A 14,408-nucleotide genomic window follows, 5' to 3' on the forward strand; every position below is an offset into this window, starting at 1 on the left:
CAAGTAGGTTTGTAAGTGAATATCACAGTGAATATAGATTTGTAACCACGGGCGCTATTCAATTCAAATGTAATTATCATTCAACCTTGCTCATGAGTACAGCCAAACGAGACACCGTTCCTCCCGGGGTCAAGGTAAAAAACATAGTACCAACAAACATACACAGCAACAAGCACACACAATGGTATCACAATCATGCAATGAGAGTCCCAAAACTCGCACCAGTTGACTACAATAAGAGCCCGTCACCCGCCAGGTGAACACTGGGAGGGAAGGGGTCCGGCTCCAGCCCAGATGCCGCACCATGTCAACCCCAGTGGAGCGCACCGGCCCCGACAACCTCGCTCCCCCCCCCCCCCCCAGGCAACACCACGGCTTGAGGCCCAGTCCTCGCACATACAAGACAGCAAGAACGTACAGGATATCAGTAAAAATATGATACAGAATATGCATTTATATACAGTAGCTCAGAGCCCTTCCTCCCCCCCCTCCCTTTTGAAATCATCACTTGATCACAAAAGAGCCTGTCTCCTGCCGAGCAAACACTGGGGTCAACATTGACTCCAGCCCAGATCCTGCACCATTCTGCCCCTGTAATTGTGTCCAGTTCTGGTCACCGAATTACAGGAAAGATGTCAACAAAATAGAGAGAGTACAGAGAAGATTTACTAGAATGTTACCTGGGTTTCAGCACCTAAGTTACAGAGAAAGGTTGAACAAGTTAGGTCTTCATTCTTTGGAGCGTTGAAAGTTGAGGGGGGATTTGATAGGGCTATTTAAAATTATGAGGGGGATAGATAGAGTTGACCTGGATAGGCTTTTTCCATTGAGAGTAGGGGAGATTCAAACAAGAGGACATGAGTTGAGAGTTAGTGGGCAAAAGTTTAGGGGTAACATGAGGGGGGATTTCTTTACTCAGAGAGTGGTAGCTGTGTGGAACAAGCTTCCAGTAGAAGTGGTAGAGGCAGGTTCGATATTGTCATTTAAAGTAAAATTGGATAGGTATATGGACAGGAAAGGAATGGAGGGTTATGGGCTGAGTGCAGGTCGGTGGGACTTGGTGAGAGTAAGCGTTTGGCACGGACTAGAAGGGCCAAGATGGCCTGTTTCCGTGCTGTGATTGTTAGATGGTTAAATGGTGGAATGCTGTAGCCCCAACATCCACTTGGTGAATACACCCATGCAAAATACATAGATATATAACCCAGACCCTTCAGTCGACCACAATTACGCCACACTGTTGACAGAGCTGGAGAAACTGACCTGCATTAATATATAGAGTCACTGAGCAGAAACAGGCCCTTCAGCCCATTTAGTCCGTGCCTAGTCCCATCAACCCACACCCAGATCTTAGCCCTTTGTACCCCTCCTGCCCATGTGCCTATGCAAACCCCTTAACTGTTTGCAGTGGAACTATTGATCTGACAGACATGTTTACTGATAGGTTTTTGGCTCAAGAAATATAGACCCCAAGGCAGGAATTAGAAGTGGGAATCCAGTCAAACGGATTGAATCGGAATTAGGTTTATTATCGCTGAGGTATTCAGAAGTTCAAAGTTAATTTATTATCAAAGGACGTTTGCAGTATGCAAACCTGAGGTTCGTCTTCTCACAGACTGCCATGAAACGCCATGGAACCCACTCAAAGAAAACACCAAACACCCAGTGCACAAAAAAAGGACCAATCGCCCAAGCAACAAAGCAAAAGAATGAATAACACACGGAATATTAAACGTCAAACCACAGAACCCTTGAAACAGTCTAGGAATACTCAGTTTAGATCAGAACAGATCAGCTGTGAAATGTAGCAGCAGTGCGTTACAAGACATAAGATGTACTATAAGCTACTTTAAGAATATATTACAAATATATATATATTGCAAAAATGAGAACAGAATAGTGAGATGATGCGAATGGGTTCATGGACTGTTGGTAGAGGGGATGAAACTCTTCTTAAAATGCTGAGTGTGGGTCTTCAGCCTCATGCGATTGTAATGAGAAGAGGACGTGTCCTGGATGGCGAGGGTCCCTAATGATGGACGCTGCCTTCTTGAGGCAAGGGCCCTGGGAGATGTCCTCGGTAGTGGAGAGGTGCTGTGCACTGAAGCCCACGTGCTAGGTGCTGATGCAGCCGGTCAGAATGCTCCCTACGGTACCTCTGCAGCAATGCCTTCCTAGTAATTGTGTCAATCTGTTGGGCCCAATATAGACCCTCTGAGATGTTAAGCCCAGGAGTTTGAGGTAGCTCACCATTTTCATTGTTGACCCCCTCGATGAGAATTGCCTTGTGGTCTTCCTACTTCCCCATCCTGAATTCACAGTCAATTCCTTGCTCTTACTGACGTTGTCGCATGGGCAACTGGCCTGCTTTCTTCCTTCAATCATCGTGTTGACCTCACTGCAGGAGCCCAGCAGAGAATACGCCAAATTCAGGCTGGTAAGCTCAGGATGAACCCGTATGAGCATCGAGGACTGATTGCATTGATAAGGAGTCGCACAGATTGTGAACTTAAGTCGGAATATGAGAAGGTGCTTGGATGCCAACATTGAACCTGTCATGTATAGTACTGTGCAAAAGTCTTATGCGTATGTATAGAACGATTCTATAAAGCCAAGATGATTTTCATAAATAATGAAATGAAACATGTCTATAAATGAGAAAGTATATAAAAATCTGTAAACGGTAAAATCTAAATCAAATCAATATGACCACCCTTTGCCTTAAAACTGCTCTTAGGTACACTGTTGTGCAGTTTTATAAGAAAATCAGCTGGTAGGTTGATCCAAGCAACTTGAAGAACTTGTCACAGTTCTTCTGCGGACTTTGGTAGTCTGGCTTGCTTCTGTCTCTCCAGGTAACCCCAAGACAGATTCCATGATGTTGAGATCGGGGCTCTGTAGAGGCCTTACTGTCTGATGTAGAACTCTTTTGTTCTTTTCGCTGAAGATAGTTCGTCAACGCACAGCTCGAACCACATCATCAAGTTCGCCGGTGACACCACCGTGGTGGGTCTCATCAGCAAGAACGACGGGTCAGCTTACAGAGAGGAGGTGCAGCGGCTGACGGACTGGTGCAGAGCCAACAACCTGTCTCTGAATGTGAACAAAACAAAAGAGATGGTTGTTGACTTCAGGAGGGCACGGAGCGACCACTCCCCGCTGAACATTGATGGCTCCTCTGTAGAGATCGTAAAGAGCACCAAATTTCTTGGTGTTCACCTGGCGGAGAATCTCACCTGGTCCCTCAACAGCAGCTCCATAGCAAAGAAAGCCCAACAGCGTCTCTACTTTTTGCGAAGGCTGAGGAAAGTCCATCTCCCACCCCCCATTCTCATCACATTCTACAGGGGTTGTATTGAGAGCATCCTGAGCAGCTGCATCACTGCCTGGTTCGGAAATTGCACCATCTCGGATCGCAAGACCCTGCAGCGGATAGTGAGGTCAGCTGAGAAGATCATCGGGGTCTCTCTTCCCGCCATCACTGACATTTACACTACACGCTGCATCCGCAAAGCAAACAGCATTATGAAGGACCCCACGCACCCGTCATACAATCTCTTCTCCCTCCTGCCGTCTGGGAAAAGGCTCTGAAGCATTTGGGCTCTCACGACCAGACTATGTAACAGTTTCTTCCCCCAAGCTATCAGACTCCTCAATACCCGAAGCCTGGACTGACACCTTGCCCTACTGTCCTGTTTATTATTTATTGTAATGCCTGCACTGTTTTTGTGCACTTTGTGCAGTCCAGCATAGGTCTGTAGTCTAGTATAGCTTTCTCTGTGTTTTTTTTATTACGTAGTTCAGTCTAGTTTTTGTACTGTGTCATGTAACACCATGGTCCTGAAAAAACGTTGTCTCATTTTTACTGTGTACTGTACCAGCAGTTATGGTCGAAATGACAATAAAAGTGACTTGACTTGACTTATGACCTTGGCTACGTGTTTCTCTTTAGCATCTAATTTTTTTGCAAAATCAATTTTCGGAGATCTGAGATTTGCTCCTTTCAACTGACGCACGAATGCAGGAAATTTTAAAAAAAAGCATCTGAAACAATTTATATAAAAAACCTAGGGTGCCTAAGACTTCTGCATTGTACTGTAGCAACTTTGTGTATTGTACCGTTTCTGCAAAAAGAAACACACATTTCGTGACACATGTGAGTGATGATAAACTCGATTCTGATACGGGTCTCTGTTGCCAGACGGAGAGGTTTGGGTATCTCTAAAAACTGCTGATCTCCTGGGATTTTCACACGCAGCAGTCTCTAGAGTTTATGGTGTGAAAAACAAAAAAGAAACATCCAGTGAGCAGCAGTTCTGTAAAATGAGAGAGGTCAGCGGGTAACAGCCAGACCGATTCTGCTGTGAGTAACTCAGATAACCGCGTGTTACGACAGCGGGGTGAACGCACAACACGTCGAACCTTGAAGCGGATGGGCTGCAGCAGCAGAAGACCACTCCACTCCTGTACCTCATAAAGCGGGCACCCAGCGTGAATTGGTTTAACAGAGCTGCGAACTATGCAGCTCTGTAATTTCTTAGTAAGACAGCCGGTCCTATGTTGTTCAGGCTAAGAAGAATCCACGAAGTTGCCAGCTGTCGTTGGGTGTTCCCCTGGATGTTTCAGCTCATGGTTTCCTGACTCAACCCACCACACCCTGCAGACTCATGGCCACTAGCAGACAAGACCGAGTCTTCGTCACTCTACTGAGCCACTCATCTTGTCCGCTACTGCCTCCTCCCTCTCCCGCAACGGAGAGTGGTCGACCCGTGCCTTCCTGAGGCCCACACTCACCTCTCTTGTCTTGTCCACGTTGAGACTCAGGTTGTTGCTTGACAGGCCTCGCTGCCTCCTCCCTGTGTGCCGGCTGACGGGGCCAGCCACTGTCGTACCGTCAGCAAACTCGACAGTGCAGTTCGAGCGGAATCCGGCAGTGCCGTCGTGAGCCAGCAGCGTGAACAGCAGCCGCGGGCTGAGCACACGGCCCTGGGGTCGCCAGGACTCAGCATGCCGGAGCTGCAGACTTTGCTGGCAACTTGGGCTTTCCGTTAGGACGCCCTGGGTCCTGTTGCAGAGGGGGTCGTTGAGTCCCGACGAGGACAGTTTACCCGGGGATGATGGTACTCGGGGAACGCTGAGCCGAAGTCGGTGGGCAACGTTGTTTTCTAGGTGGGACAGGACGGAGTACGGGGCTGAGGCTGGTCGTCAGTTTGAGCGGTAGGCGAACTGGAGAGGGTCCAACGTAGCTGGAAGGTGGGATTTTATGTGATCCATTACCAGCCACTCAAAGCACTTCATGATCTTTGAAGTCTGTGCCACTGGCGATAAGGGGGCCAGTAGCCATGGCTTTCCGGGGCACTAGAACGATGGGGCCTCGGTGGTGGCTAGGTAATCATCACTCTCACAGCCTGGGGGAAGAAGCTGTTACCCAGTCTGGCAGACCTAGTCCTGATGCTCCTGTACCTCCTTCCTGACGGCAGTGAGTCAGAGATGGAGGAAGGATGGTAGGGATCCTCACCAATGCGCAGACACCGCTCCCAGCAAGTGTCACAAATAGTAAGCAGGCTGACACCAATGGTCTCTCGGCACTTCTTTCACTGTCCTCTGTAGGGTCTTGCAGAACGATGCCTTGCGGTTCCTGTATCGCGCAGTGATGCAGCCGGACAGGACGCTCTTGATGGTGATCCCGTAGAAAGCCGTTGGAATGGTGGCCCGGGAGCCTTGCGCACGCCTCAGTCTCCTCAGCGAGTGTAAACGCTGGCAATGCTCCTTGACTAATGAGGGAGCATAGATCGTCAGTTATGTGCACGCCAAGGAGCTCTGTGCTTTTCACTTCCTCCACAACGGAGCCATCGGTATGCAATGGGGAGTGGTTGGCCTGTGCCTCCCTGAAGCCCACAATTGTAGTTTGCTCTCCCTCTCAGTCCCATTCTCCAGCCTCCTTCACATTTAGCTTTGACAACTTCCTAATCAAGAGCTATCAACCTCTGCTTTAAATAGACCTAATGACTTGGCCTCAACAGTCATCTGTGGCAATGAGTTCCACAGATCCACCACCTTCTGGCTAAAGAAATTCCTCCCCACCTCTGTCCTTCCTATTCTGAGGCTGTGCCCTCTGGTCTTCGGCTCCCCCACTGTAGGAAACATCCTCTCCACATCCACTCTATCTGTGTCCTCTGGTCCTCGGCTCCCCCACTACAGGAAACATCCTCTCCACGTCCACTCTATCTGTGTCCTCTGGTCCTCAGCTCCCCCACTACAGGAAACATCCTCTCCACGTCCACTCCATCTGTGTCCTCTGGTCCTCAGCTCCCCCACTGTAGGAAACATCCTCTCCACGTCCACTCTATCTGTGTCCTCTGGTCCTCAGCTCCCCCACTATAGGAAACATCCTCTCCACATCCACTCCATCTGTGTCCTCTGGTCCTCGGCTCCCCCACTGTAGGAAACATCCTCTCCACATCCACTCCATCTGTGTCCTCTGGTCCTCGGCTCCCCCACTGTAGGAAACATCCTCTCCACGTCCACTCTATCTGTGTCCTCTGGTCCTCGGCTCCCCCACTACAGGAAACATCCTCTCCACGTCCACTCTGTCTAGGCCTTTCAATATTTAATAGATTTCAATAAGACCTCCTCCCCCCCCCCCCCCCCCGGTTGTTCTTCTAAGCTCAAGTGAGTACAGGCCCAGAGAAATTAGACAGAGTAGTGAGATCAGACTCGGTAACCATTTAAGTTCCTTTAGTCCACCTGTACGTAAAAGCATTCCACATCTCTGACAAACTCCAGCATGAAGTGATTACATTCTCCCAGTGTCCCTGACTTCCTGAGTTCACAGTGACCACAGGGAAGAAAGAGGAACTGGGCAAACTCCCCCTTGGCGAGCGGAAGTTGGGTGATGTCAGATCTACCACATACCCTGCTACAGAATGGCTTACCGACAAAGCCTTCAGTTCCTTATTTGGGTCCAGACTCCTCTCCCTCAGACTCAGGGCTGCGACCTACCCTGGTGCACAACTTGTCTGGGACCCTGTCGAAGGAGGCCGTCCTTGGGATGGGCCCACGGTAGTGTGGCTGTCGACATAACGCTGTTCAGTGCTGGCACCCGGGTTCAGCTCAGAGAGAACTTATTATCAAAATAATATGTCAATATAATAATAATATCAAAATAATAAAATAGATATATGTCACCATATACAACCCTGAGGGTCATACTCAGCAAGAACAATAACCATAATAGAATCAATGAAAGACCCCACCAACTTTGATATTCAACCCGCGTGCAGAAGACAGTAAACTATTAATGCAAAAAGAAAAAAAATTATAGTCCTAAAGTTCCTAGCAATTGACCAATGAGTGCGCTTGGCTCTGCTCACACCTCAGGTTTTACCAGACTGAACTGAGAGAAAAAAAAGTAATAAATAAATAAACAATAAATATTGAGACAGCAACACACACCAAATGCTGGTGGAACACAGCAGGCCAGGCAGCATCTGTAGGGAGAAGCGCTGTCGACGTTTCGGGCCGAGACCCTTCGTCAGGACTGACCGAAAGGAAAGCTAGTAAGAGATTTGAGATAAATATCGAGAACCTGTTTTGAAGAGTCCTTGAAAGTGAGTCCATAGGTTGTGGAAACATTTCAGTGACGGGGCAAGTGAAGCCATCTCCTTTGGCTCAAGAGCCTGATGGTTGAGGGGTAATAACTGTCCCTGAGCCTGGTGGCGTGAGACCTGAGGCTCCTGTACCTTCTTCCTGATAGCAGTAGTGAGAACAGAGCACGGCCTGGGAGGTGGGGGTCCCCAGTGCTGGATGCTGCTTTCCTGCAACAGCGTTTCGTGTAGATGTGCCCCCTTGTTGGGAGGGTTTTTATCTGTGATGGGCTTATAGGAGTACTTATTCAAGGGCAATGTTGCTTCCATACCAGACTGTGATGCAACCAAGTTAATAATCTCTCCACCCACGCATCTATGGAAGTTTGTCAAAATCTAAAACTTCATGCAAACTCCAAAGGAGGTATGAGCTCTGCCGTTGCTTTCTTCATAACTGCACTTAGGTGCTGGGCCCAGGACAAATCCGGTGAAATTTAAGTTGTTGACCCTCAATGCTTCGGATGCCCCAGTGAGAACTGCATCACGAACCTCTGTTTTTCTACCTCCCTCTCTCCCCCTCCTCTTCCTCCTCCTCCTGTTGCCCCTCCCTCCCCCTCTTCGCCTCCCCTTCTCCCCTCTCCAGTTTTACGGGGTTCCTCATGTCCGAAGAAGGAAAGTGTCGCCACAGCCCATCAACCTCAGGAACTCAACAGACAGCGTACGAGAGGCTCGCCAGGATCAGAGGTAGGAGCTATGAAGAGAGGTTGTGCAGATACTGGAACCCTTGAGCAACACACGCAAAATGCAACAGGAGCTCAACAGGCAGCATCTGTGGACAGGATTAAACAGCTGACTCTTTGGGCTGAGACCCTCCGTCAGGACTGCTCACTGAGTCACAGAACTGTACAGCATGGGGAAAGGCTCTTCGGCCCATCTGTAAAATGTTGACCAAGATGTGTATTCAGGAAAATCCCATTTCCCAGCACTTGCCCCATATCCCTCTAGAGCAGGGGGCCCCGACTTTTTTCATGTCATGGACCAAAGGGTTGGGAATCCCTGATCTAGATGATCATCATCCACATCTGCATGCACATGCCTGCCAAGTTTGGGTGTTTTTTCTGGAGCGTCGGAGGCCGAAGGCAGATCTGGCAGAGATAGAGCGGAGTGTTAGAATCTTTCCCCCTGGAGAGGAAGGTCAAACACCTGAGGACTTTTAACCTTAGAGGAGGAAAGTTCAGAGGGAACGTGAGCAGCGAGTCTTGTGTTCCAGGGAAATAAGTGGAGGAACAGGACTGCTCGGAACTTAGAGGGGACAAATGGTGATGTATGCTGTAAGGAATTATGAGAACTGATCGTCAAGGAGTAACACACACAAAAAAAACTGCCAGAAGAGCTCAGGTCAGGCAGCATCCATGGAGAGGAATAAACAATCAACTATTCTGGGTTGAGACTGGAAACGACGGGGGCAGAAGCCAGAATAAGAAGATGAGGGGAGGGGAAGGAGTAGAAGCTGGCAGGTGATAGGTGAGGCTGGATGAGGGGGATGGAAGGAGGAAGAGGTAAGGGCTGAAGAAGGAGGAATCTGATAGGTCAGGACAGTGGATCATGGGAGAAAGGGAGGGAGGAGGGGCACCAGAGGGAGGTGATGGGCAGGCGAGGAGAAGAGAAAGGGTGGGAGGGGAGCCAGGATGGAAAAAGAGAGCTGGGGGAGGAGGGAGAAGTTACCAGAAGTTGGAGGAATTCATGGACTGACACATCAGAATGGAAATGGGAAGCAGAATTAAAATGGGCGGCCACAGGGAAATTGAAGATTACAGGATTCGGCACATTTGTCTGTCCCTCAGTTTAACGCACCACCGGTACACCAAAACGTACAGTGCTTACGGCTGAGAAAGTAACTCAAATGCCAGAGGGGCAGGCGCAGTTAAGTTTGGAGTGTCTGTTAACCTGTGAGCCTGTGGACAGACTGAGCCTATGATTGTTGTACACATGTAAAACCTGTCACGGCAGAGGGGAAGCAATGTGGTGTGTGTATTTGTAAATATGTAAAGCATTGGCTGTGAGCAAACTGCTGAACACCCAAAACAACAAACTGGTTTCAAATTGCCTCCCGAGTATGTTAAAGACTCAAAAAGAAAATGTTAGAGTAAGAGATTCTGCAGATGCTGGAAATCCAAAGCAACACAAACACACACACACACACACACACACACACACACACACACACACACACACACACACACACACACACACACACACACAAAAATGTTGGAGGAACTCAGGTCAGGCAGCATTTATGGAAATAAACAAACAGTCAGAGTTTTGGGCCGAGACCCTTATTCAGGACTGGAAAGGAAGGGAGGAGATGCCAGAATAAAAAGCTGGGGGGAGGGGAAGGAGGGTAGGAAGCCAGGCAGGTAGGAAAGATATAAGGCTGAAGAGGAAGGAATCTGATTAGAGAGAAGAGTGAACCATAGGAGAAAGGGAAGAAGGAGAGGACCCAGGAGGAGGTGATAGGCAGGTGAGGAGAGATGAGAGGCCAGAGTGGGGAAGAGAAGAAGAGGGGAGGTAGAGGGAATTTTTTTTTACAGGAAGGAGACATCGATATTCATGCCATTAGGTTGGAGGCTACCCAAATGAAATACACAGTGGTGCTAGAAAGTTAGTGAACCCTGTATAATCTTCTCTAATTCTACATAAAAATGACCTAAGATGTGACTAAATCTTCATGTAAGTCCTAAAACTCGAAAAAGAGAACCCAATCAAATAAATAACACAAACAAACATGATACTTGTTCATTTATTTATTGAGAAAAATTACCCGATATTACACGTATTTGTTGGAAGGAATATGTAAACCTCTGGGGTAATGCCTTCGACAAAAGCTGTTTGGAGTTAGGTGTTCCAATGAATGAGATGAGATTGGAGGAGTGGGTTGTAGAGGTGCCCTGGGCTATAAAAAAAGACACGTAAAGTCAGGTTACTGACACAACCTGCTTTTCTCAAAAAAGATCTGTTTATGTGCACCGTGTCTCAATCAAAACACCTTGCAGAGGACTTTAGAAGAATTCTAGAGATGCATGACACTGGAAAAACTACAAAAACGTTTTTAAAGACCTGAGTGTTCATCAGTCCCCAGTAACAGAAATTGTCTACAAAATGGAGGAAATTTAGTACTGTTGCTACTCTCCCTAGGTAGGAGTGGACATCCTGCAAAGATCACACCAAGAGCACAATGTGTAAAGCTGCAGGAGGCGAAAACGAACCCAAGGGTAACAGCAAACCTTCTGCAGAAATCTCTGGAACGTGCTAAAGTCTCTGTTCACGTGCCCACTATAAGAAAAACACTGAACAAGAATGGTGTTCGTGGAAGGACACAGCAGAGGAAACCGTTGCTCTCCAAAAAACATTGCTGCACGTCTCAAGTTTGCAAAAGACCACCTGCATGTTCCACAACACTTCTGGGGCAATGTCCTGTGGACAGATGAGACAGGAACTGACTATTTTTGGCAGAAATGCACACTGCTATGTTTGGAGGTAAAAGGGCACCACACACCAACACCAAAACCTCATCCCAAGTGTGAAGCACGGTGGAAGGAGTGTCATGGTTCGGGGCTGCTTTGCTGCCTCAGGGCCCGGACAGCTTGCAATCGTTGAGGGAACAGTGAATTCAGAATTGTATCAAGCCATTTTACAGGAGAGTGTCAGGGTGGCAGTCCGCACCTGAAGCTTAATAGAAGTTGGATGATGCCACAAGAGAATGACCTGAAAGACAAGTAAACGGAATAGTTTAAAAAGAAGAAAATTCGTGTTTTGGAATGGCCGAGTCAAAGTCCTGACCTTAATCTTATAGGAATGTTGTGGAAAGGCCTGAAGCAAGCAGTGCATGCAAGGAAGCCCACCAACCTCTCTGAGTTGAAGCAGTTTTGTAAGGAGGAATGGCCTAAAATTCCTCCAAGCCGATGTGTAGGACTGATCAACAGCTATCGGAAAGATTTGGTTGAAGTTATTGCTGTACAAGGGTGACACACCAGTTACTGAAAGCCAAGGTTCACATACTTCTTCCAACAAGTGCATGTAATATCGGATAATTTTTCTCAATAAATAAATGAACAAGTACAATGTTTTTTGTGTTATTTATTTAATTGGGTTCTCTTTATCTAGCTTCAGGACTTACATGAAGATCTGATCACATTTTAGATCATATTTATGTAGAAATAGAGAAATTCTATGGGGTTTGCAAACTTTCTAGCACCGTTGTAAGGTGGTGCTCATCCAGCCCGAGCGTATCCTCGTTTCGGTGCAAGAGGGGGCCGTGGACTGAGATGTCAGAACAGGAATGGAAATCAGAGTTAAAATTGTCTGTATTAGACCCATAGAGTTGTTTAGCTAAGAAATGAGACATTTGTCCAACCACATCAGTGCTAGCCCACTTGCCCGCATCAATTCTGTATCCTTCATGAACCCGTCCCAAAGCCTCTTTTATATCCTTCCCGTTCAAAGTACAAAGGTTCATTTTATTGTCAAAGTATGATGTACAATGCAACTCTGATATTGGTTTTCTCCAGGTAGCCAGGAAAGGCCATGGAGCTGATGAAAGACCAGCATGAAAAAGTAAAGAGACAAAACTCACAGTCCCCAAAACTCCCTGCCCCCACTGAAAAAAAGTGACAATATCACCAAACTCCTCCCACCCTCGCAGATAAAATTAATGACGGGGAAGGAGTTTTGAAGCTAGTGTCACTATTTTATTTTCAGCAGGGGGAGCGGACTTTGGGGTCTGTGCCTGTCTCCATCACCTCCTCTAGCAGCTCAAATTTACCCCTCAGATCCCCTTGAAAACACCCCCATTCCGACATACCTTCTGCTTTTACAACTGTGCAGAAATATCTTAGCCAGGACCATGCCCTTTTCTTGGGCCCTTGGCTCCCATTGAGGGCCTCCCGTCTCCATTGTCGAAAGTCGATGGTCTGGTTGGAGTTCGTCAATGTTTATGCCATCCATTGTGTGCACTGCACAGGGGAGACTGGCCTGCACAGCTCTGCCAGAGCCCTGTTGGCTGGCCTTACCCGTTTTCCACCTCTCTCGATGGGGACATAGGGTTGGACTTTGAGAGGCAACCAAGACAGTAAAACTGAGAAACAGCTTCGTCCCGACGGCTGTGGTGCAGCTGAATAACGCTACACCCCCGTCTGCTAATGGCCTTTGAGTGTTATGGGTTATCAAAGTTATGTGTTGCATGTAAATATGGGATTTTAAAATAAATTTAACCATACTAAATGCATTGTAGATACCTGCTTTTGCACGGACTGGAGTAAAACTGAATTCTCGTTGTCTTGAGCAATGACAATAAAGTTCTATTCTATTCTTTTTTAACATGATATCCCGACTCTTGTACTCAGGGCTGACTGGTGAAGCCCAGTGTGCCACGTGTTTTCTTCAACACCCTCATTTACTTGTCTTTCTACCTCCAGGGAATTATACACTTGTACGCCTCGGTCTCCGTCCAACAACACTCCCCAGGGCCCCATGTTGGATCCTGAAGCTTCAGAAGTCAAGAATGAGTTGTAAAATTTTATTGAGTTATCATGCAGAATAGGCTATTTTGGCCTTTCGAGCTGTGCTGCCTAGCAATCTCCCGCTATGCGTCACTGTCTGGTATGGAGGGGCTACTGCACAGGACCGAAAGAAGCTGCAGAAGGTTGCAAATCTAGTCAGCTCCATCTTGGGCACTAGCCTACAAAGTACCCAGGACATCGTCAGGGAGCGGTGACTCGGAAAGGCAGTGTCCTTTATTAAGGACCCCCATCACCCAGGACATGCCCTTTTCTCACTGTTACCATCAGGTAGGAGGTACAGAAGCCTGAAGGCACACACTCAATGATTCAGGAACAGTTTCATCCCCTCTGCCATCCGATTCCTAAATTGACATTGACGCTTTGGACACAACCTCACTTTTTTTTAATATACAGTGTTTCTGTTTTTGTACATTTTTAAAAATCTATTCAAAATACATAATTTATTGTTTATTTATTATTGTTTTATTTTATTCATCATTATTATTTTTTCTCTCTCTGCTAGATTACGTACTGCATTGAACTGCTGCTGCTAAGTAACAAATTTCATGTCACATGCCGGTGATAATAAACCTGGTTCTGATTCTGATTCTGCCCTAGCCGAATCACAGGAGAATTTACAACGACCGATTAACCTACCAACCGGTACGTCTTTGGACCATGGGAGGAAACTGGAGCACCCAGAGGAAACCCACGTGGTCACAGGGAGAACGTACAAACTCCTTACAGGCCGCAGTGGGAATTGAACCTGGGCCGCTGGTGCTGTAAAGCATTGTGCTAACCTCTACGATACCGCGCCGCTCCAGGTTCGTCACCTATGGGTGTTTAATTAAAAGTTACAAGAGCAAGAAGAACAAGCGTCAAGAGAACAAAGAAAAAGGCCAGACTAAAAAGTAACACGAGTGAATCTGCAGATGCTGGAAATAAATAAAACCACAAAATGCTGGCAGAACTCAGCAGGCCAGACAGCATCTATGGGAGGAGGTAGTGAGGATGTTTCAGGCCGAAACCCTTCATCAGGAGTGAAGTAACATGGGATGGTCAAGGGGGGATAAGAAGTGGGGGGAGGGATAAAGTAGAGAGCTGGGAAGTGATAGGTTGGAGGGAAATGGGCTAGGGGGAAGATGGAGAATTATGGGAGGTGAGTAAATTGAAACAAGCGTTAAAGAGGAGCGCCCAACATGGGGCTCGAACCCACAACCCTGAGATTAAGAGTTTCATGCTCTACCAACTGAGCTAGCCGGGC

At 47.4% G+C, this 14,408-nt stretch overlaps 1 protein-coding gene and 1 non-coding gene across 3 annotated transcripts in view; one reads left to right on the top strand and one right to left on the bottom strand.

The window, feature by feature from the left end:
* The window catches only part of pold1 (polymerase (DNA directed), delta 1, catalytic subunit), a 247,573-nt gene extending 233,397 nt beyond the window's left edge, over positions 1 to 14,176 (top strand). Inside the window, exons 27-28 of one of the 2 annotated variants that reach the window (XM_059953951.1) lie at positions 8,230 to 8,330; positions 13,668 to 14,176. In XM_059953951.1, the coding sequence (XP_059809934.1) occupies positions 8,230 to 8,330; positions 13,668 to 13,684 (118 nt within the window). In that variant the 3' untranslated portion in view covers positions 13,685 to 14,176. Of the gene's footprint in view, positions 1 to 8,229; positions 8,884 to 13,667 lie in introns of those variants that run through there. The other variant, XM_059953950.1, reaches the window with a different exon arrangement.
* A 159-nt stretch (positions 14,177 to 14,335) lies between these two features.
* On the bottom strand, positions 14,336 to 14,408 carry trnak-cuu (transfer RNA lysine (anticodon CUU)). Its single transcript has one exon. It is a non-coding gene; the product is annotated as a tRNA-Lys (tRNA).

The sequence above is a fragment of the Hypanus sabinus genome, chromosome 29 (genome assembly GCF_030144855.1).
Source record: "Hypanus sabinus isolate sHypSab1 chromosome 29, sHypSab1.hap1, whole genome shotgun sequence".
NCBI lineage: Eukaryota > Metazoa > Chordata > Chondrichthyes > Myliobatiformes > Dasyatidae > Hypanus > Hypanus sabinus.